Source organism: Rosa chinensis, chromosome 6 (genome assembly GCF_002994745.2).
Source record: "Rosa chinensis cultivar Old Blush chromosome 6, RchiOBHm-V2, whole genome shotgun sequence".
Lineage (NCBI taxonomy): Eukaryota > Viridiplantae > Streptophyta > Magnoliopsida > Rosales > Rosaceae > Rosa > Rosa chinensis.
The window spans coordinates 18682688-18707622 of record NC_037093.1 but is presented as its reverse complement, the minus strand read 5'-3'; the positions used below and the strand labels follow the sequence as shown (position 1 = coordinate 18707622).

The 24935-nt window shown below is 47.1% G+C and overlaps 1 protein-coding gene across 1 annotated transcript; it reads right to left on the bottom strand.

Moving 5' to 3' along the window:
- Positions 1-23621: 23621 nt before the first annotated feature.
- LOC121049790 (bifunctional nitrilase/nitrile hydratase NIT4B-like) lies at positions 23622-24423 on the bottom strand. The gene is made up of 2 exons (XM_040507941.1): positions 24264-24423; positions 23622-23757 (listed from the first exon to the last, which is right to left on the bottom strand). Exons 1-2 carry the CDS (start codon positions 24406-24408, stop codon positions 23672-23674), a joined length of 231 nt encoding a protein of 76 aa, XP_040363875.1. The 5' UTR covers positions 24409-24423; the 3' UTR covers positions 23622-23671.
- Between the last annotated feature and the right edge of the window lie 512 nt (positions 24424-24935).

Sequence of the window (24935 nt, the reverse complement as noted above, 5' to 3'; positions counted from 1 at the left end):
ACAGCTAATTTCTCCCCCTTTTTGAATAGGAATGACAAAGGTAACTTACGTAGCTGAAGCTATGTAGAAGGAGGATCACAAATAGATGTTGCACAGTAGACACTAGCCCAAGTCGAATCAATCAGAGGAAGATATTCCAAGTATTAATACTCCCCTTAAGTGTGATCATGTGATGAGAGATGCAAGAATGAAATGCAAACACACAATGAGTGGGTTGTATCCGAATGCTAAGAATAGAGTTAATTCACATAGTTTTCCAACAAGAGCAATACCACTTAACCATAAACAAGAGTGCAACAAAATAAGTTCACACGAGTGAATTGATTCCGACAATCACAAGGCAAGATAGAGGGTGACCGAGTATTCTATACCTCTTGTTGTGAAGAGTGAACATATCTCAAGATGGGCTGTGTAATATTTGTGGAAACCTGAAAAGCAAGGCTCACATACGAAACAAATTTAAGCACGTAAACTATATTCCTCCTTATAACACCGTGTGGGCATGATTTTGAATTTTTTCTTTTTGCCTTTCACACACATTAACATTTTTGCTCAAGAAAACTACGACCCATGTAACGAGTATTATGCTAGCAGCTCCCAAGTCAAATGACTTTAGGGTACTAGATGTAACAATGACATCCCAAAGAGCACATCTACTCAAGTCAATAGTTTCACAATCCACCGGGGTGACCAAACCATTCTCGTTTCTTCCCAATCTTCATATCGTTCATCACGACCAAGGCCTGTTTACTTTGGGAATAGCCTAGCCATGCTCCATAAATCATTCATTTTTTTTTTCAAGGAGCAGCAGAAATAAGGAAATATTCCATACAAGAGTATTGAGAACAGGCCAACCAACAAATATGACTGGCCACTTAGAGTATGTGTGCATGTGAGGATTCAAGGTGATAGAGAATATGTTGTTCAAGCTCACAATTACAGAGTAACGCAAAAGCAAATTCAAAAACGTGCTAGGCACCTCATTGCACACAGATTTAAAGAAAAGAGTACGGCCCTTGTCAATCTAAGTTCAAAATAATCTGTCAGACACTCAGAGATACAAACCACCATTTCAATCCTGAATTTCCAGAAATTGAACTAAACATTGCAGAGACAAAACTAATAATGCACCTATACTATGATAAAGATAATAATGCACATATATTATGATGAAAACATACAATATGAATGCATGCAAAATGGATCAAGTGAAGTGAGAGTATCAATACTAAGAGCATCCACCAATAGTGTTTCTAAGTGATTCAAATTGAGTTCTGTCTAAAGGCCTAGTAAACGAATTAGCCAATTTGTGTTCAGTAGGAACGAAAGTAAGCTCAAGCATATTATCAAGATTATCCGTATGAGCAGAAAAATTTGAACCTTTTTTAATCCAGATTTGCTTCTGCTTCAACTTCTGCTCTTTGGGGATTGCAATACGCTCTGCAATCTTGCTAATCAACTTCAGATGCTCTTTCAGCTCAGCTTGCAGCTGCGATGCAGTTGGGCTAATTTTTTTATGCTTTTCTCTGATTTTGAGTGACCATGTGAAGTATATTATACCTAGGACGTATGTGTCCCAATTTTCCACAATAATGATAAGTGGGAATAAAGCTTTTAGAGTTATGAACATACCTGGGCTGACGCACAGACTTGTGACTGTCAGAACTTACCTAAGCACCTTTTTGATGGGTTTGAAGGGCTAAATTTGCCTCTGATCTTTTGGGCAACTTGGGACTAGAATCATTCTTATTTGAAGCTTGTGACTGATCCAATGAACTTTCACATTCCACACCTTTCGCAATGGTTAAAGGCTTGCAAGACTCACCTTCATAACCTAAACCTTCTTTGTTGTAATGAGCTTTACCAAATCCTATCATCTGGGAGACCTTTTCAGACCATATAGAGAACTTGTTAAAGCTTTCCTTGACTTTGAGTAGCTCATCCTGCAATTTCTCATTTTCAAGGGTTAGTGAAACATTTAGAGTGGACTGAGTCTTGACTTTAACCTGCAAAACTTTAACTTTGTTAATAAGATCACCATGTTCCTTGTCCCAATCCTTAGACTTGACATCACCCTGCAAAACTTTAATCTTACAAACAAGGTCAATACGTTCTTCATCCCATTCTTTTAAAGAAGTTTCAAATGTTTGCTCAATCTTTTCTTTTTCCACTCTCAATGATTCAACTTCTTTTTCAAGTTTGTAATTTTTTCGAATAACAATTTTTGAAGCAATTGCTTACACTTTTCATTTGTTTCTTCATCAAGAGTATCATCTCCCAAGTCAGAATCATTGGATAAATCAATATTAAGAGAGGAAGTAAGAGCAAGATTTACCTCTTCACCATCTGATTGAGACCTTTCATCACTATCACTCCATATGGTCTTTAAAGCCTTGTTACCATGTGAACTATACTTCTTGTTGCCACAATCGGTAGCAATATGTCCAATTCCACCACACTCAAAGCATTTAGGTTTGTTAGGAAATTTTTTCGAAGAGTTTCCAAAGGATTTTTTGTTTTTCAGAAAATTTTTGAACTCTTTTGTAACAACGATAAATCCACATAATCATCATCAACATTATCTTTCTTTTTAACAGAAGAGAAAACAATATTTTTTACCTTTTTCTCGGGCTTGATCCTCATCTCAAAGGTTTTGAGATTACCTATAAGTTCGTCAAGAGAATAGGTGTCCAGGTCTTGAGTCTCCTCTATAGCTGTCTGTTTGGATTGAAACTTTGATGAAAGAGACCTAAGTATTTTCTTGACAAGCCGATGCTCTTCAAAAGGATCACCAAGACTGTGACACTGACTTGTCATATTCATAAGACAAGCATGAAAGTCATCTATTGATTCATCCTCCCCTATTTGCATGTTCTCAAACTCCAAAACAAGACTTTGAAGCTTATAACCTCTAACCTTTTTATTTCCTTCATAAGTGACCTGAAAAAAATCCCATGCTTGTTTAGCCGTGTCACAATGGCTGATTCTCACCGTCTCCTTCTTGGATAAAGCTGTGTATAAGGAATTCCGGGCCTTGAAATCACAACTTCTGTTCCGAACCTCCTCTTTTGTCCATTCCTTCCTAGGCATAAGAACTCTTGCAGATGTCCCTTCTACTTTCTTTGAGTCTTCAGCCTTGGTGGGGTGTTCTATCCATTCTCAACAACGTTCCACATGTTTTCGTCTTGAGAGTAGAGAAAAGCCCTCATCATAATCTTCCATTATGAATAGTCTTCACCATCAAACAAAGGCGGGCAATTTATAGAACTAGAGGTTCTGTTATATTCACGTTCCATCCTTGACCACAGATCAACTAAAAAGCTTTAGAACCTGCTCTGATGCTAAGTGAAAATACAAGGATAGAAAGTGTTTTCTGGAAAGTGGGGATTGCAAGGCACGTATCAATCCTTACTGGGCAGAAACCAAGAATAACAAACAGAACACTAGATTTTTGTTACGCATTGAAAACCTTAATCATGAAATTAAAAACACTGCGGGGCTCTTACTCTTGAAAACCCAAAATAAGAATTAACTTATGATGAAGGATATGTTTTTTACAAACTTGAATAGCACTAGCTCGGCTACAATGATTAGACAAAAACTAATCCAAAGTTTGTCTTTCGTCTCGAACTCCTTCACTTGAACGATCACCAAATAATGCTCTCCTTTTTTCACAGCTTCTCTACTGATCTCAAGAGAATATATGCATATGAAAGATTATCAAGAACACTTAAACATGAACCAAGTGTTTTGACTCTTGTGAAGACTCAATCTCAAGCAAGCATGCAAGACTCTACCAATATTCTTGCGTTCCTGAGCAGCCTCTCTATCAATGTCTTTTCTTTTTATATATCCAAAGGGAGGCCGTGCAATGCACCAACAAAACAGATTTTTTACCCTAATTTCACTTCAATAAGGAAACTATTTTTTTTTTTAGGGCAACGGAAGACTAATCCATTGATGGTAAATCATATGACCTCACTCGGTCAAGCATGAAGGGTACAGAACATCCCTCATATTACAATGCAATCTCATGAAGAGTACTAAATTTAAAAGAAATCCAAAAAAACTAACGTCCAAAGACTAAAATCCTAAAGGAACTGCTGAAAAAAAAATGCAGAATTTAAAAACTCCCTAATCCTACACTGCCCTAAAATGGAACCAATGTGTTGAACATCTTGACGCCTAAGACCCCTTTTGGTGTACGTCGCAACATTCAACACACCCACGGCAACATGTTAGGGATAGATGCTGTACATACATGTACATTTGCAAACATAATTAGCTATAATGGGCCACGCTCATTGTACCGCCGAAGGTACTAATTCCAACTAAAGGAATGACACGCAGACACACCGCCAGGCACACCGCCAGGCAGGCTACAGCCTCAGCGTCGGACCATCTCCAGATCACCGTCGACGCGCCACCACGCGCCACGCCAAGATGGCATCAGAAGCTTCTGAAACTGGGAACTGAAGCATATCAGTCCCACATCGAAAACAAAGAGAAGATCAACCTCTTCCTCACCTATAAAAGGTTCTCTCCTCTCTCCTCATTAATTACGCATTCAATACTCATCTACTGTTACTCTGTCAACACAAGAACATTGACTAACTTAGGCATCGGAGAGCAGAAGACCGCCCGGCGCGGTCTCCCTCTGACGTCCGTTGTATTTCACTTGACAGGTAACGGGAGCTTCGAGAACAACACAAGTACCGATCCGCCCACCGGATCAACGTTAGCTAGGGTCCAGCTACCGCTGGACTTTCAGATATCAACATTGGCGCCGTCTGTGGGAACCCTTGAACAGAAGGTCATCCCGCTACAATCACCATGACTAACGGTAGCGGGGGAAACGCGGAGGAGCAAGCAGAACAACCCGCCATCCCCCAACCCTCCGACCCCGCGATCGGTGTTAACCGCGCACTATTCACAACCCCGGCCAACCCCGGCAGTGAGGCAAATCCAAGCAGCAGCAGCCCATCAGGCCAAGATCTCGTCACCATGTACAAGCTAGCACTGGCGGATCTTCACAAGGCAAACAGAGAACGTGAGGAGGAGCGCAGGGAAAAGGCTGAAGCCCAAAGGCAGGTGGCTACACTAATGACATGTTTTGAGGAACTAAAGAAGACGCTGGCGGCCACCGACCGCTCGGCACAGAGCGAGCAGTCACGTAGCACCAGGCGTAGTCAACCCAGCACCGGAACATTGGTACCAGGGTCGGTCGTACAGATGCAGGTACCGCTGAACCCACCTGAGTTGTTGGGAATGGGACCACCGCCCATACCTCAGCTAATGTTAGAGCAGGAGGCGGAATCACTCCCGCACACCAACCGCTCAGAAACCAGGGTGAGGACAGAGGGTAATCCGCCTGTGCCGAGGTGCAGGCCAGCCTAGCGGATCATTCAGACTGATTCCGCCGACGAGGCGACCGCCCAGCTATTGGAAAGGATGCACCAACTGGAGCAGAGATTGATCCGGGCGGAGTCGGGCGTCCCAGCGCCAACTCGGAATTCGCTCTTCACTTCCAGACCCGGGCCCTTTTTCGCTGCAATTCTGCAGGCTGTTAGACCAGCATATGCAAAAACCCCAAAGATGCCGCACTACGGCGGAATGTCCGATCCCTTCGTCCACATGGACACCTTCAAGAAGGTCACCAACAACAAGGGTTTCGACGACGCCACCTTATGCCATTTGTTCAGCGAAACACTGGATGGTGAGGCAATGAACTGGTTCTTTGAATGTCTGCCAGGTTCTGTCGGCTCATTCCATGCACTATCACACGCTTTCCTCTCTCGTTTCATCTTATTGTCCGCCGGGCATCACAACACAAGTCAGCTGTTCAGCGTTAAGCAGGGGGAGGACGAATCACTGAAGGCCTTCGTCACAAGGTGGCGGGCGACAGCGTCTCAGTGCCGCGACCTAGACAAAACTATGGCATCAGCGGCCTTCAGGAATGGACTTCTCAAGAGACCGTTCCTCTATCACCTCAATTACAGTCATCCCAATGCGACGTATGACCACGTCATGAGTGAGGCGGTCATTCACGCCCAGGCGGAATTCATCACATATGGAGAAACCCCACCACCACCAGCAACGCCAACAAAGTCAACACAACCATCCTCCAGTCACCAGGAAACCGCTAACAAAACCCCCCCAACACCACCAACTGACAAGAAAAGGGAGTGGCAGCAGGGCCACCACCAGAACAAGTGGCAGAAGGACCAGCCTTACAGCAGGGGAAACCGCCCAACCCATGGAGATAACCGCAACAAGCAGGCGGAGTCCTCGCAGCGGTATGCAGTTTTCACGGTCTTAACGACCTCATATGAAGATATCTATAATCAGTGCAAGGATCAGATTCCACCGCCACCCCCTCTAAAGTACCCAAAAACGGGTAAACCCAGGAATACCGGCAAGTGGTGCAAATACCACGAGGACAGCGGCCACAATACCAATAGCTGCAATGCTCTCAAAACAGCCGTTGAGACCTTGTACCGTGACGGCAAGATGGAACAGTTCAGGGTGCGCCAACCACCACCAGTAATTGCCAACGTCGAGACCTTGGGCCGCATCAACACCATCGATGGCGGTGCTCCAATCACCAACATGTCCCACAGGGCAAGAAAGCGCTATGCACGCGCTAATCATCCGAAGGAAGTCTGCAACATCCGCTACGAAAGATCCGCCAAACTCCCAAGATCAGGTTAGGAACCTATTACCTTCTCAGAGGAGGAGGAACACGGAGTGCATCTACCCCATGATGACCCATTCTTGGTCGATGCCATTCTTGGCAAATTCTCAGTGGGGAGAATCTTAGTGGATAGCGGATCCGCTGTCAACGTTATCTTCAGCGGTTGCTACAACCATCTCAAGCGAAACAAAAAACTACTCCAGGATCACGAGCCACTGCTCAGCTTTTCCGGCGACGTCACACAGCCGCTAGGGTCGGATTACATGCGCTTGGTTATTGGCACTAGTCCGTGCATGGCGGAGGTGCATATGGAGTTCATTATCGTTGACTGTGTCAGTTCATACAACGCCATCATTGGTTGACCAGCGCTTAACAAGCTCAAGTGCATCATTGCCGGGTACATGCTTCTCATGAAGTTCCCCACACCCAACGGCACGGGCTGTGTGAGGGGAAGCCAGCAGCTGGCACGAGAATGTTATTCAACGACTATAACGCGGTCAACGCGCCGCCATGAAATTCTGACAGTGGGTAATGAGGCACCGCCACCAAACATCTTTGAGGATCCTAGGGATGAGGAGGAGAAATATGTAAGGAAGGAGCCGGTCAACCCGGGCACGTCGTTAAAGGTTGTCTGCATCTCAGACGAACACCCTGAGCGGACAGTCCGCATAGGCGCCCAACTAGATCCAGAGGTGGAGGCAGAACTCACCCAATTCCTGCGTGACAACGCCGCCGTCTTTGCATGGTCCTACGAGGACATGCCAAGTATCTCCCCTAAAATTATCACTCATAAGCTGACCATCAAACCCTCCTTTTACCCTATCAAGCAGAAGCGGAGGGCCTTTGATGAGGAAAAGTACCGGGCAATCGGAGAGGAGGTAGCCAAACTACGGGACATTGGGTTCATCCGCCAAGTCATCTATCCCCAGTGGATCTCAAATTTGGTAATGGTAAAAAAGCCCAGCGGCAAGTGGCGGATGTGCGTCGACTTCCAAAATCTCAACAAGGCATGCCCAAAGGATAGTTTCCCGCTACCTCGTATCGATCAGTTAGTCGATTCAACTGCCGGACACGAGCTCCTCAGCATGATGGACGCTTTCTCCGGATACAATCAGATCAGGATGCACCCCAGCGACCAGGAATGCACCACCTTCACCACTGATAAAGGCCTCTACTGCTACAATGTCATGCCTTTTGGTCTGAAGAACGCCAGTGCAACTTACCAGCAGTTGATGAACGCCATGTTTGCTGAGCATCTGGGCAAAATCATCGAGGTCTACGTGGACGACATGCTAGTTAAGAGCATAAAGGCCAGTGGACATGTGGCAAACCTCAAGATCATAGTAACCATCCTCTTGGCCTATGATATGTGCCTTAACCCAGAAAAATGTTTCTTTGCAGTCACCGCTAGCAAATTTCTCGGTTACATCGTCAGCGAGCGAGGTATTAAGGCTAACCCGGATAAGGTACAGGCCATCCTTAACCTGGCGAACCCCGAGTATAAGGTGGACGTCCAGTGCCTCCAGGGCAAGTTAACCGCCCTTTCTCGATTCATCTCTCGACTAACTGATAGGTGTGCCCCATTCTTCAAACTCCTCAAAACAACTCACAAGAAGGTCATTGACTGGAACCCAGAGTGTCAGGCGGCGTTCCAGGGCCTAAAGGAATACCTGGCGGCAGTCCCTCTCCTTTCTGTCCCTGTGCAAGGAGAAACACTGTTCATCTATCTAGCGGTCTCGGCAACGGCGATAAGTTGCGCCATTGTCCGGCGGGAGGGCCAGGATGAGCTCCCAGTGTTCTACGCCGGCAGAGGCATGAACGGAGCAGAAACAAGATATTCACCGTTGGAGCAACTGGCCCTCGCACTTATCGTTGCCGGCAGACGCCTCCGGCAGTACTTCCAGGCTCACACGATCCATGTGTTAACCAATCAACCGTTGAGGCAAGTGATGCAGAACCCTGAACACTCTGGGCGCCTCAGTAAGTGGGCCATTGAGCTCAGCGAATTCGACATAGAGTACAAGCCAAGAACAGCCATGAAGGGCCAGGCAGTGGCGGACTTCATCGCTGAACTTACTGAGCGTCAGCCGGAACCCGGTACCCAAACAGAGCCCGGAACAGAAATAGTAAACGGTGAGGAGGCAACTCCCCTACAGTCAGATTGGAACCTGCATGTGGACGGCTCCGCTTGCGCCAAGGCCAGCGGCGCCGGAGTCATCTTAACAGGACCTGGGGGACTGAACGCGGAGTACGCGTTGAAATTCAACTTCAAAGCTTCAAACAATATGGTGGAATACGAGGCACTTGTCGCCGGTCTACTCCTCGCCATTGACTCAGGAGCTGACAGCGTCAACATATTCAGCGACTCGCAACTAGTCGTTAACCAGGTCAACGACAGCTTCCAGGCCAAGGACTAACAGTTAGCGGCATATTTGGGGTACGTCAAAACCTTGCTAAAAAAGTTCAAATTTCACTCCATCACACAAATCCCCAGGGAAAAGAACGCTAAGGCTGATTCACTGGCGAGATTGGCAACCGCCCAACCACATCAGAGTCCAGCGGACACAAGGGTGGAATACCTTGACAAGCCAAGTATCACAAAGACCCTGGCGGAGATTTTCAACATTCAGGTCAATCCCAGCTGGATGGACGAAATCATTGCATACAAGCGCAGCGGCACATTGCCAGAAGATAAAGTCCACGCAAGACAGCTCAAGCGCAGGGCAACCCGCTACAACATCCAGGACGGCAAGCTTTACCTCCAGGGATTCACCCATCCCAACCTCCGCTGTCTAACCCCAGAGGAGGGAAAGGTCGTCCTAGCAGAAATCCATGGCGGGGAATGCGGAAACCACTCGGGCGCCAGATCATTGGCTAACCGCACAATGCGACAAGGTTACTTTTGGCCCACGCTTGGTGATGACGCCCGGCGGATTTCGAGGTCTTGCCACAAATGCCAACAGTTTGCAGATCTCCCACACGCGCCGGCGGAACCACTATCAGTCATCATCGGCCCATGGATTCATTCCACGTGGGGCCTTGATTTGATGGGAAAGTTCCAAACCGCCAAGGGCCAGTTCAAGTACATCATTGTCGCCATCGACTACAACAGTAAGTGGGTAGAAGCGGAGCCACTGACAGCAATAACTACCGCAAAGGTAATTCGCTTCCTTTGGAAGAATATCTACTGCCGCTATGGCGTCCCACATACAATCATTACAGACAACGGCACACAGTTCAACAATAAGGAACTCATCTCATTTGCCGCCAACCTGGGCACCAAGTTAAGTTTTGCATCTGTCGCCCATCCCCAAACCAACGGCCAGGTCGAAGCAGCAAACAAGATAATCAAGAAGCTGCTAAAAAAGAAGCTCGACGACGCCAAGGGTTTGTGGGCGGAAAAACTTCCAGAGGTCCTATGGGCCATCCGGACAACTCCAATTACCGCCACCGGCGAAACTCCTTTTTGTATGATGTTCGGCACAGAAGCTGTCCTTCCTATTGAGGTAACTCAACCCACCGCTAGGGTCAATGGCTACTGCCCAGAGACCAACAGCAACGGCGTCAACTTGGACAGGGACCTCCTAGAGGAAAAAAGACACAAGGCCCATTTACACAATTTACAAAACAAACAACGGGTATCGCGTTTCTACAACGCCAGGGTCAAGGCCCGGAACCTCCAATTGGACTCGGTCATGAAGGAAGTCATCTCGCCACCAACAAAACTCCGCCCAACATGGGAAGGCCCGTACAAAATTGTGGAAGTCGTTAGCCCAGGCACCTTCTACTTAATGGACAAAGACGGCGTCACATCGACCCACCCTTGGAATACTGAACACCTTCGGTATTACTACAAATAGTCAAACCGCTACCCAAGAGCATCTTGACTTAGCTAAATTTTTGTTCAAATATTTAGCTAAGGGAAGCTACCCAACGGGTACTACCCCACTTTTGTACACTGATCCGTCAGCTATCAATGAAACGAGGAATTATTCAAACCATTGTTACCAAGTCTAGCACTGAGGGCAACTGGCAACGCCAGCAATCGTCGGCGGACTTCGTCCGCTACGTGGTGCACTTGGACCAATCTTAATCCCTTTAATGTTTCATTGATCGACAGAAGAAATATATATAACTCAAAATACTAGCACTTGCAAACACATCATGGCAAACCAATTCAGAAATTTATTTCACTTTCAGTATTCTTTACAAGCTGTCGTGACTCAGCGGCCACAAAACAAAACAAAAAAAAAAACAAGTAAGAAAATCTCCAGCGGCCTCGGCCGGCTTCAGGGGTTGCCTTCGACATTTTCTACTTCAGCGAGCGGCGACACGATCGATCGACTCGCTTGGTCGGACCCTCGCGCTGTAGGACTGGGGGTCTCCATGGTACCATCCGCCCGGGTGTGCGCCTCCAGGAATCCAGCACGTGACACCTCCGACGGGGTGGGGTGGGGAGTCTGCTAGGACCCTTCCGCCGGATGAGTGCCACTTTCTCCGCTGCCCGAGCAGGCACCTCCAGCTGGGGCAGGCACGTCTGTCTCCGGCGGGATACTCTCAGCCGGCGGCGCGTCGGGCTGTGACGCTTTGGCGAAGTCAATGGCGCCCTTCTGCTTCAGCATGTCTATATTTGCTCGGGCCCCAGCCTTCGCCGACTCGGTCATTGCCTTCTTAAACTCCGCCGACTGCTTGAACGCCTCAACGGCGGCGGCCGCAGCGGTACTCTCTTCAGCCCTCAGCCGGTTAACCTCACCCCCCAGCCGCTTCACTTCAGCCATTCTGTCGGCGGACTCCCGCTGCACAATAATGAGTTTTTTATCCTTGGCGGTTATCCGCTCCTGCAGCAGGACGATGTCTTGCTCCAACTTGGAGACATATTCATTCCTCTCCAAGTCCCGCTCAATGGCTACGTTGAGCTTACCGCGGACGTCGGCATAGTCACATTTCGCCTTGGCAAGCCCCCGCTCCGCCTCCGCCAGCTTCTCCTTCGCCTCCGCCAACTCCCTCTGGAGACCTTGGATTTCATCCCTGAGCTCCCCCTCAATCAGGGGCCGCTTCGACGCCGCCACGAACATGTCGTGCAGTCCCGCCGATATTTGCCCAAACGCCGAGCTGAAGGGCGATTGGTCAATTGCCGTGGGGCGCGAGATACCCGCTAGGCCGCCGAACCCTAGTCGTTCGCATAGATGGAAGAGGAACTCCCGCTCACCATCTGTCATGAACGCGGCGTACTCGGCAAACGAGTCCAGATCACTAATGGCGGGCGCCTCTCCCTCCACCGCAACAGTTTTCGAAGGAGCTGGGCGAGCCTTCTTCTGTCGACGGGCCCCGATTACCTCAACCTCCTCTTCCTCTTCCTCGTCAGGAGAATCAACCTGCCGGGGTTTTCTCTCCAGCGCCCTTTGGTTCCCGGCGGCGGTCCTCGTCACCCTCACTGGCGGCTCCGCCGGTTGCACCACCTTCCCCTTTTGAGGGCCACGCCTCTGAGCAGGCATCCGCTCCTTCTGTTGCCCAGCCGCAACGCTTCCCCTCTCCCCGCCAGCCACTTGGGTCCCCGTCTGCACTACCGGCAGACCATCCTCACCAAGATGGGAGTGATGGGGCATAGGCAGCACCACAGGAACCTCGGACTGACTCAGTGCCAGTGTCTCGGGGTTCACCAGCGTCTGTTAAGCCGCCAGCCCCTCGGCGTACATGGCCTCCAGAAAGTCGTCTATCTCCGCGCGGTCCATGGCCTTTTCGAAAGCGTCGCGACTTGATTTATTACCCGGCGGAGTTTCTAAAAAAAAAAAAAATAAATAAAAATTTTTAGTCAGTCCAGATCACACTTACAAAAAAAGAGAGGAGAAAACGGTCTGGCGGAGATTTCTCACCAATGGAACGCGTTAGCCGCTGGTCGACCAGCAACTCCCAACCGGTCAGAAGTCAGAAATCTAGCAAGTTGCGGTTCCGCCAGCAACCTCTGATCCTCGATACGCGGCACTCTTCTTCGCACGTTAACGTGTACCGCAGTCCCGCTGCACAAAAACGGTAATCGTTAGTGACAATACAAGTGCAAATACGTAAACCCGCCAACTACGTTCAGCGGAAACCGGTTACCAACCTCGAATGGGTTGGAACTCCGACTTAATCCTAAATGTCGGCCCTTCCTCGTTCGACCTGGCGTGATACTCCCAACCCTCTATGGCGACGCAGAAGGTCCCCCGCCAGTAGGACATTGAGTCCCTTAGATTCTCGATCAGCTTGGGCGCTCCCTGCCGGCGGCTCAAGTTCACTTGCCCTTTGCAACCTCGGCGCTTCACGTACACCAGCTCGTAGAAGTGAAGCACTTCCGCCACAGTAGGCCCCTCGCACCCGGACAACCGCCAGAGTGAGTTCATGGCCAACATCAACCGCCACATGTTGGGGCAAATCTGACCAAAGGCAAGGCCAAATTCACACACCAGGATTTGGAGATTTGGCACCAGCGGGAATGTCACTCCTTGGCGGAATATCGCCTTGTGAACGGCAGCAAGTCCCGCCGGGAGAATCGAGGCCTTCTCATCCGTTATCGGCGGGCGCAGCTTCACGGAGCCCGGCAACCGAAACGTCTGCTTCATTCGGTTTACACCGGCGGCGTCCATCCGCCCTCCTGCCTCGTCGACGGCGGTGCCATCCGAGAGGAACCACGCCGACTCAGCATTTTGCCCCGCTACTTCTCCTTCTCCAGCGGAGCCGCTAGCAGCACTGTTGCTCGCCAAACGCTCTTCGCACCTAGCTTTGGCAGCAGCGGCCTCACCCGCCATTGAGCTTTCTGGACGCGAACCACGACCCATAGCTACTTCCCAGGGGATAGTCTGGAGTGGCTCAACTTCTAGCGGTTCTGGCAGTGAGGTTCATGCATGGGCAGACGGACGCAACGAATCAATAAAAATCCTATCCGCCGCGCTGAACGACACGTCAGACCCGGAATCCTCACTGCTCGAAATCTCTATGACTTTGGCCATCCCAAACCCTAAAACCCACATCAGTTAGCACAAACACAGATCTAGCCTATTCTCACATCAGTTATAGCCAAGGACATCAAGAACAAAAACCCAGAAAATGCCAAAATACGAACAAACGCACTCAACCCAGATTCGGCCATCTAAATCCCTAAGCACTAACGCTTTGCCAACCACAATTCAACCCCCCCCCCCCCCCCCCCCCCCCAAAATCTCATTTTACACCTCAGAACACGCCCAACAAAACCAACAATCATTCCAAAAAAGACAAAAACAAGACCCAGAAAATAGCAAACCCACTGAAACAAAAATAAAAGAGGAGGAATCCAGGTACCAACCTCGGTGATGAAGTCTACAACACGGTGGTGCACGGTAATCTTAGGGGGCTGCGATCGTCGTCTCTCCGGGAACGGTATCCCCAAGCTTCGGCAAACTCTTTCTTCGGTCTCGGACAAACGGAGCTTGAGGACGATGGCTAGGTTTATAAATTTTCGCAGAGTGGTGAAATCTCCCAGGGTTTCCCCCCCTTTTTATGTCAACATCAACGCGTCCTAAGCCGTCCGCTCCATAACGACATCGTATACCAGCCGTACACGTGTCGCAACCCTCTACTCACTCTCCGGAGTACCCGAGGCGTCACCTCGGTTACGAAACCCACATTTACTGTCATTAAATGCAAGAAGACGGACAGGCTTAGGAGGCAAGCCTACGCAGGCTAACCCTCTATGGGTTCGACGCGTGTTAACCACCACGGGGACGACTTCACAGTACCGTCTGAAGTCTCCGCTGAGCGAAACCCCGCCAGCGGAACTTCTTACTGGTTATCTTCCAAGTGATGAAGTCTCCGCTGAGCGAAACCCCGCCAGCGGAACTTCTCATTGGTCATCTTCCGAGTGATGAAGTCTCCGCTGAGCGAAACCCCGCCAGCGGAACTTCTCACTGGTTATCTTCCGAGTGATGAAGTCTCCGCTGAGCGAAACCCCGCCAGCGGAACTTCTTACTGATTATCTTCCGAGTGATGAAGTCTCCGCTGAGCGAAACCCCGCCAGCGGAACTTCTCACTGGTTATCTTCCGAGTGATGAAGTCTCCGCTGAGCGAAACCCCGCCAGCGGAACTTCTCACTGGTTATCTTCCAAGACACGAGGTATCCGCTGAGCGAAACCCCGCTAGCGGAATTTCTCCCTATACCGTCCTGCAAGCTGGGTATCTTCCGCTGTACACCTCTGGCGGAACCCACTTTCAGCTTGCAAACTGCGTGCTTTGTTTAGACGCAGTGTCGTTCAAACAAAATACCGCCAGGCACGTCAGCCGGACACTGCTTCCTGCTACATTTAGCGGGGGGATATCCGCGAAAACGCGTATCCCAAGGCCACGCCTCTCTGATAACGACCACCACGCGGCGTTACCGTCAGACCGTCCCTACGGGACACGGGGACTAGTCAACAGTCTACGACGGCCCTGATCAGGCACGTTGACCCCCGTCATCTGGGTGCTAAACGTTGGGCTCGCTACCCAACACCCTCTGCTCCGTGCAGCTCCCCCTCAACAAACAACTTGCTGACCATCCGGAGGTCTATCTTCGCCGGGGAGTGGGGGACTCCCTGGGGGGCCCAGCAGGGGCCCACCCGAAAGGGTATAAAGCGTTTGCTCAGTAAAACCAACGGTTGACAACGCATTGACGCTAATTATGCTCTTGCAAGTCTAGCGGAAGAAAACGCTTCAAACCGCCGAGCAACTCCCCAACCAAGATTGCCCTCCTTGACTGGGGACTTGGGGGACTTGTACATACATGTACATTTGTAAACATAATTAGCTATAATGGGCCACGCTCATTGTACCGCCGAAGGTACTAATTCCAACTAAAGGAATGACACGCAGACACACCGCCAGGCAGGCTACAGCCTCAGCATCGGACCATCTCCAGATCACCGTTGACGCGCCGCCACGCGCCACGCCAAGATGGCATCAGAAGCTTCTGAAACTGGGAACTGAAGCATATCAGTCCCACATCGAAAACAAAGAGAAGATCAACCTCTTCCTCACCTATAAAAGATTCTCTCCTCTCTCCTCATTAATTACGCATTCAATACTCATCTACTGTTACTCTGTCAACACAAGTACATTGACTAACTTAGGCATCGGAGAGCAGAAGACCGCCCGGCGCGGTCTCCCTCTGACGTCCGTTGTATTTCACTTGACAGGTAACGGGAGCTTCGAGAACAACACAAGTACCGATCCGCCCACCGGATCAACGTTAGCTAGGGTCCAGCTACCGCTGGACTTTCAGATATCAACAGATGCAGGACAAAAGAACAAGACAGACCACCCCCAAGAAGCCCAAATCCGACTGAGAGTGAGAACATAGGGGAATTGAACTATTAGGCCCAATTCAAAGGCAGAGGCCCAAGACCCACTGCCCAAACCCTACGCTTGTTAAAAATAACCAATTAAAGACACCAAACCCTAAAATACTTAGGAAATTAATTACACAATTTGACAAACAAAAAAAATATCTTTAAATAAAGAATATTATATCCATTAAGCTGCAAATATATTTTCCCGTTTTGTATGGAATGCCAGCACACCAAGTTGATCAAAACTTGTACCTCCAAATCCCATCCATGATCCCACTCTTGCTCTTGGCACCCAAGCAGCGACACCTCACATCACCGGCGACACAACAAATCTCTCAATGACGACTTCTTGCTCGGTTCAATCCCGGGAAAAACCACAGCTTCTGTAACAAGAGTCTACCGGTACCCCACTACTACAAAAATTGAATCAGACGATAGCTAAAAACCGTCGTCTGATATGGAGGCAAACCGTCGTATATCGAGGAGCCGTCTGAAGAAGGTCGATTGTAGGGAACCGTATTGTGAAGGGCTCGGCAGCATGTCGGCAGCATGCCAGCAGCCTATCGACATCATTAGCTCTTGCGTCACTATTCTTCAGACGACAGGTGACTTTAGAAACTGTTGTGTGATTGCAATTCAGATGTCGCTTTATTTTATGCCCGTTGAGTGACTTTTATTCAGATGACAGTTTTTCAAAGTATCTATTATCTATTTTAAATCCAGACGACAGTTTTTATTTTTGATTCATTGTGAATATTGTGCACACACGACAGTTTTTTTTGTGATTATTGTTGTCCTAATAGAATGATTCAACGCATTGTATATGCTGGAACTAAAACAAAAAATAATCAAATTAACAATAGCTGATCATTATATAGAATAAATTGTTATAATCCAAATCATGCACCAAAATAGATTGTACAAAGGTAATCTTTCATCCCCAAAAAGAGTACATCTAATACTACCCTCCTAGCAATATATATACATCCAGAAATTTACTTAAGGAGTCTAACTTTGCAAGATTTGCTGCTCTCATGGCCTCATTGGAGTCTAGATTTGGAAGCTTCTGTAGGAGCTTTTTGCTCTCTTTCTATAGTTCTAGCTGCATATGGATCAATAATTCACTGAGGGGTACACATGCCAGAACAGAAACTGGAACAATATGGGCAGAACACTAGTTGCATCTGCAATTCAATTATACCCTTTCTCACCAGTTAATGCTAGTATCATGTACCTGAGATTAGAAAAAAGGGAACAACAGACTTAATGTGGTAAATGAAATACTGAATTTATACATGTTCTCATCATTTAGGAAAGGAAATACTTGAGCAAATCTTGAATTAATTGACGATACTATAATTTTGGAACACAAAGTGTTAATGTTTGGATCCGTTGGGGATCTAATTAACGATAAGTAAAGAGAGAGAGAGATTGACACAAGGTGTATAGTGGTTCACCTCCCGCCTTAGCGGGAGACTACGTCCACTTGAAAGCTTATACTAGTGTGTCGAGCCTTGCGGCCCAACAAGATTACAAGAGATGTAATGGAGTTATGTTGAATCGTGTTTAAGTGGGAGGAGGCATTCCTTTTATAGGTGAAGGAATGCTTCTCCTTTACATTGTTCTCGATGTGGGACAAGCAAAGAGAACTATTCTAGTGTAGAAAAGCATATTGTGGAGGCAACTTGGCAAGGCCGGAAAGGTGGCTTCCCGAAGACGGATTTGCAACTTCCGGATACCGTAGCGTAGCTTGAACATAGGGCTACAAGATGCATGTCTCGGTTGGGCCTCACCATGGCTTGTGGGTGTCTCAAAGAGGGTGTTACTTATGCTTGATGATGTAGTAAATACTCCATATTGTTGGAGGTATGTACAAGTCCCCAAAGTCCCCAAGTAAGAGGAGCTTCTTGGTTGGGGAGTTATAACCACGATGTCATCAAGCATAAGTAACCGGGCGGCACGGAGCCCATACAAGTCCCCGAACTCCGTAAGCAAGAAGGGACTCGTGAACCTGCAAAACAAAGACAAAAAACAGGCATATGTAGGATTCTCGTTGCATTGGGCAACAAATGTGAGTTGCAATTATATGCGTTGGCATATACGAACGTACGGGGTGCATGATACATGTTGATGTATACACCCGAATGGCACCGAGTACGATCGCTTATGACGTACAAACTTGAGAACGTGTATGGTCGTGTGAGCATATGGATTGCACAAATGTAAGTTGTATGAGCGTTGCGGAGGTAAGCGTTTGTAATTCGTGAGTGTTGAATGCTTGAACGCTTGTGTTTGTTTGGTTGTCGCTCGTATTAATGGAACGTGAAAAGAATTCGATTTGTCACAAGTGACAAATGGTAGAAGAATTCAATGTTCCATTAACGTGTGGTGTGTCGAGTAGACATGAGTGTAAAGTTCGAGGATTGCCGGGCAGGCATGAGCGAAACACTCGGGGTTGCCGGGAAGGCATGAGCGGAAGCTCGTGGGTTGCCGGGAAGGCATGAGCAGAAGCTCGGGGCGCGAAGGCATGAGCGGGAAGCTCGTGAGCGGAAGCTCAAGGGTTGCCGGGAAGGCATTAACGGGTAGCTCGAAGGTGATGCCCTGAGGCATGAGCGTGACCGTTGCTAATTATGCTGGGCTGTATGTACAAGTCCTCGAAGTCCCCAGTCAAGGAGGGTGTCCTTGCGGGTTGATACCAAAGCGTAGCTTTGTGCCATATATCAAGCATAATTAGTGCGAGTGCGTCGTCCATCTAGAATTGTTGGAGCGAACGCTTTTGCCCTTTTCGGGTGGGCCCCTGCTAGGCCCTGCGAGGAGTCCCCCACTCCTGGCTATAGACCTCCGGATGGTCGGAAAATTGTTTGATGAGGGGAGCTGCGCGGAGCAGAGGGTGTTGGGGAGCGAGCCCAATCTTAGATACCCAAGCGTCGGGGTTAACTGCCGGATCAATGGCTGCCGTGGGCTGTGTTAACTAGTCCCTAGCTGTTTTCTCAAAAGAGAAACTTGACTGCAATGCCGCGTAGCGGTCATTGTCATTATGAGGCGTTGCCTTACCGCCTGGCGGTTGGTCGTAGAACATAGACTCGTAAAGTTTGTATCTGTATGAAAAAATGACAAACACATAGAGCAAGTAATAATATTTTGTTTATGTCCCATGTTTATTAAATTGGGTTGCAATTAAATAGGAGCATGGCATATGTGTCTAGCATATATTTGTAATTTGGATGCTAATAATATTTTATATTTTTGTAGGCATGCTTAGAGATCGTTTGAGATCGATATAAGAAGCATGGCATAGCTAGCATGGCATATGTGTATAGCATGTTCTTGTAGTAAAGTTGCTAATAACATGTTGTAGGCATGCTTAAGGGTTATAGAGACATGTATAGACATGACAATAGCTCTAATTGCAAGAGCGTAAGAGATAAGATAAAGTGACTTATCTTATGCCGAGTTGGAGGCTAGAGGAGTGTGGCCGAGCGTGACGGTCCATTGTTCCGACGAAACATCCTAGTAGAAAGCTAATGATTTCGCTGACTGAAACGATGCTTGTGCCTCCTTAACATAAGAGAAATGATTAGTAATCAATCCATGTAGTTTAATTGATTAAACATGTGTATATGAATCATGGGTAAGTATGGCGTGTAATGATCAACATTTTCATGTGAAAGTGGAGAGGTAAGATATAGAAATGAAACAAATGTACTAGATTACTGTGTAACATCCGCTAGTGGATATTTGCAAGGGATGATGCTTGACCATGTATACTTGCATGGTATGATAGTTGGTATCTATGAATTGTCATAGAGATGTTGGGCAATGTGATAAGGACAATTGATGAAATCATGCCATAAGTAACCAAGTACGTGTACCTGTCATGCTTGACATGTGTGATAAGAAAGCCATGTGATATTTTCATGGTAATGTATCCGTGTGATATTGCATGTAACAGCTATGTACTGAGAAAGCCATGCTCGACATGTGTGCCTTCTAATGTGAATTTCAAAGTGGCCATGAGATGAGTTTGCATATACATGGGTAGACCTTGTAAACATGTGTGGATGAAAGGTACACTCTCTCAAAGTATGCATGAGTACTGACACTTAGCCGCCAGTTGACGCTGACAACCAACTCATATGCAGGAACGTGAATGATTTAAACAAAAAGCATGTGCATACCTGGCACAGTTCTGTGTGTACAGAATAAAGAGATAAGAAGTACTTATCGTGATAGTTGCAAATGAACTCAGACCAGATCTTCGGATCTCAGTGATAGCTGGACCTGATAGCTGGCTCTGCCCGAGCGGTAAATTTTAGCAGAAAAGCTCGACGGAGGTTGCCCAGTGGCTGGAGGAGGAGCTCAGGGGAGATTGGAAGTTCAGCGGAGACTGAAGAGGTCGGCGGAGATTCAAGAGTTCAGCGGAGCTTCACAGCAGGCCTGGAGCTCGGCGGAGCGGAGGATGGTCAGCGGTGTACAGTCCGGCGGAGACGGCAATGTTTGTTTGCTAGCGGCGGAGGCTCGATGCCGGCGGGGGTGGCTAGCGGCGGTCCTGGAACTCAGCGGAGGCCAGCGGAGCCTAGTCTAGCGGTTTCTCCTAGCGGCGTTGTGGCTGGCGGAGCTTTGCCGGCGGAGGTTGCTAGCGGTCAGCGGGGTGTGCAGCGGAGACATGCGCAGTAGTGGGCGGAGCGGAGTGTTGAACCCTCCGGGTAGCACGAAGCACCTAAGTTGGCTTAGCTAGCGGAAGTGCGCCGCTGGGTGTGTGACTGGCGGAGCGGAGGATGCAGCGAAGAAGGAGAAGGGTGGCCAAAGGGAATCTCTGGGTGTCCAGTTCGGCGGAGCACCAGTTTGGCGGAGGATCGGTTCGACGGATCACCAGTTTGGCGGAGCACCGGTTCGACGGATCACCAGTTCGGCGGAGCACCGTTTCGGCGGAGGACCAGTTCGGCGGAGGAGAGCGCCGGTGTCCGGCCGAAGTTGAAGTTCAGCGGAGCTGAAGTTTGGCGGAGCGGAGCCTGACGGAGACTACGAGCTCGGTCGAAGGTGGACGGAGCCCTGGAGCTGCAGGTTGGGCGGAGCCTCGGAGTTGCGGCTGGCGGAGCTGCAAGTTGGGCGGAGTTGCAGCTTCGAGTGTGGAGGAGCGGAGGTCTGCCTGAGCCAGCGGAGGATGTGGCTGGAGGAGGGAGCTGCAGCGGAGGAAGGAGACAACGCAGCGAAGAAGAAGAAGATGGGTGTCCAGAAAAAATGTCTGGGTGCCCAGTGAAACTTTTGCCGTCCAGATTTTTTTTTTTTTTTTTTGAATAGTCCAGCGGTGACTAACCTTGGTCAGCGTTGACCAGACGTTGATCGGCCCCTAATGGGCGTTGACCGCCTCCGCCGGGCGTTGACCAACCATCTCCAGCGTTGACCAAGCATTGACCGGCCCCTGATGGGCGTTGACCGACCCCGCCGGGCGTTGACCGAGCATTGACCGGCTCCAAATTGATGTTGAATGAGCGTTGACTCGACACTTTCGGGTCGAAGTTCGTGGTAGGTGACGAAGCCCTTGTGTTGGCTTCCCACAGACGGCGCCAATGTTAATGTTTGGATCCGTTGGGGATCTAATTAACGATAAGTAAAGAGAGAGAGATTGACACAAGGTGTATAGTGGTTCACCTCCCGCCTTAGCGGGAGACTACGTCCACTTGAAAGCTTATACTAGTGTGTCGAGCCTTGCGGCCCAACAAGATTACAAGAGATGTAATGGAGTTATGTTGAATCGTGTTTAAGTGGGAGGAGGCATTCCTTTTATAGGTGAAGGAATGCTTCTCCTTTACATTGTTCTCGATGTGGGACAAGCAAAGAGAACTATTCTAGTGTAGAAAAGCATATTGTGGAGGCAACTTGGCAAGGCCGGAAAGGTGGCTTCCCGAAGACGGATTTGCAACTTCCGGATACCGTAGCGTAGCTTGAACATAGGGCTACAAGATGCATGTCTCGGTTGGGCCTCACCATGGCTTGTGGGTGTCTCAAAGAGGGTGTTACTTATGCTTGATGATGTAGTAAATACTCCATATTGTTGGAGGTATGTACACAAAGGATCCGAAACATAACTGAGCACAAACAAGTCCACAGATGCGAGGCATGTCACAAAGCCAAAGCAGTAACCAAACTCGTTTTGGAAGCAGGAAGAATACATGAAGTCATTCAAATTACTGAATTCTCTCACATAAATACACAATCGAATAGAAGCATCAATCACAAAAAATCTGAATCCAATACGAACTAGGACAAAACACTAGCAGAACACAAAACTCAAGTAGGGAGAAATACAAACTCAACTAGCAAGACTTAACAAACAATAACCATGTTCAAACATAAACAGATTTATGAAAACTTAAATGCCACTGAGATAATGAATTAGATCACAAAGCAAAGAACACCAGTTTTCAGAATTAAACCTCAGGACCAAGATATACACAACACTGAACTAATTGCATGATAAGAATTAGACATCTAAAACTGCAGATCACATAAACAAACACATCGCGATTTCAAAATTTAATCACTTGCCCAATGAAAAGTACAATCAAATCAACAAACAAGCAATCATAATCTCTCATTCCTTGATAATAGTAAAAGTAGTAACTAACTATATCATCTGCAGTAAAGCCAATAGGATCGGTTAAGAAACTCAGTAACTCTCTAGACAATTCTAACAAAGTTGAATCATTCAAAGTTATTAGTAGAACAAGTAATTTTGAACGACATCTCAAATTCTCAAACTTGTCAACTAAAAAGAGTGAAAGAAGTAAAATCATGATCTAACCAATCTGGAAAGGAGTACATACGTCAACTACTTATCTTTCATGTAGTCCAAGTATTTATCAGGTTTAATTAATTAAAGAAAACTGAGTATTAAAAAGAGAGAAGACTATGAAACAATAAAATTCAATTCTGTAAACCCAAATTGAATATAGCAATATTACTAAATAGCCTGAACATAATGTAATATTATGAAGAATATGAGGGAGACTTACCAGAAATAGACCCTGACCAATATGTTCCAAATCCAAGTTATGAAAGAGCAGTGCAATGAAACTTGGTCAGAAGATTCAGCCGTTGTTTTAGATTTGGAGAGTGTACACCAATGAACAAATAATAAATAGTGGGGCACTCCTTTTTAAAGTATCAAAAAAGTATTGATCTTTCCATAAGGTAACAGTCAAGGAAAAAGTTAAATTCTTGCACATAAACTTAAGAGGGACCAAAGAATTCAAGTTATTAAGCAAAGAAAGGGCTTGCAAGAAAAAAAAAACCCATTTTCATATACAAAGTCTCCTAGTTAGTCCAAATGAGATGGATGGCAACATTACTGAGTCACCCCAATCACTTAGATTTCTTGTTAAAGTAAAATTCCAAGAAAAAAAAAACTTGGGAAGAAGAGAATGACACTAAGGGTAGATGGACACAGACCTATACAAATTGGAAATGGGCGATGAAATGCGAGTCTCACCTACAAAGACACCCTCCCAAAAGTAAATTCTAGCCCAGTCCCCCCACCAAATTAAGGATGAACTGCCTCCATAGGCTACCTGCAATCACGTAGTCACTGGTTTACTATTTATGGAGCATGATACACAGACAAAAAGTGAAGATTTGTCTACTCACCTGTTTTCCAGTCCTGTCCAGTTCCAGATCCAGTTGCACCAGTTTTAAACAGCTTGTTTCTAGTTGCTGGACATAAGCCTATGATGGTGCAGAACAAATTAGAGCATTAGTATACAATTTTAGCTATGAAATACGTGAAGATGAATTGTAAGGGATTCATAATCACACAATCTTGGTCTTCTGTGATTAATCACTGAAGAAAGCTATAAGCAAAACTTATACTCATTACAGAAATTTTACTTCTTGCATTACAACTATTGTCAGAATTTACTTAGACTATGCACTACTAAGGATTTTGTTTGCACATTGACCAGGATGTATACTTAGAAAACAGGAATAATCAACTCCCACCAGTTAAACTTTCCTCAAGAATATTTCTCATATGAAAGAGAACATAAGTAAAGTTTTTTCGGTCCAAAGTAAAGACTAAATAGCAACCAAAAGTTAAACTTGAAGTTTAGGCATAAACTAACATGTCACTGCACATATTGTATTTCAATGCAGCATTTAATCAATCTTGTACTCTGATGAGACCAATTCATTCCAGTATGCATAACTAAAGCATAAAAAAAAGGTAGTTTTACCAGGCACATTAATGGCTGCGGCATGATACTTTCGGAACTCTTCTTTCCCCTTGGCAGTTCTGTTCCCAATCGCAACCCTGAAATTGGAGCCGCGTGGATATCCTCCCCAAAAACGCTTCCGGAAACACAACCCGCTGCGATCCATACCCGCTGCTTCAGCCAACAATCTCTCAGCCTTATCTATACATACAATATAAAAATCAAAACCACCAAACAACAAACATTGCTAAATCAAAACTGGGTTGTGAAAACCATATCTCAAATCCTCATCCACCAACAGACTCAGAATTTCATAACTAAACAAGAACCACATTTTAGAAATGATCGATCGCAATTTTGGCTCATGATATTTCTACTGGTTCATATTAATTAGTTGAAACCAGGAAAGAAAAAAAAGTAAAGGAAGTAGTCGAATCCTGATCTGAGATCTCAACCTCCATAGCAAGATACACTGGTGAAAACTAAAGAAACTGAAGGAATCAGAGGAAATCAAACTGGGATAGGAGATCGAGATCAAGGTTCTAGGCCGCGCACCTCAACCAAGTGGTGGCATTAGCGGTGGACTACTCCGGCTCCTTGAGTTGCCTCACTGAGACACGTAAGTGAGAGAGATTCTCTATTTGGTCGATGTACTCGTTGTCGCTGTAGTAGAGGTTGTCGGGCATGCCCTCA

Coding starts and splice junctions, on each gene's coding strand:
- LOC121049790 (XM_040507941.1), bottom strand. CDS start 24,408: ATGGATCGCAGCGGGTTGTGTTTCCGGAAGCGTTTTTGGGGAGGATAT. Junction 23,758..24,263: donor CGCAGCCATTAATGTGCCTG/GTAAAACTACCT, acceptor GCACCATCATAG/GCTTATGTCCAGCAACTAGA.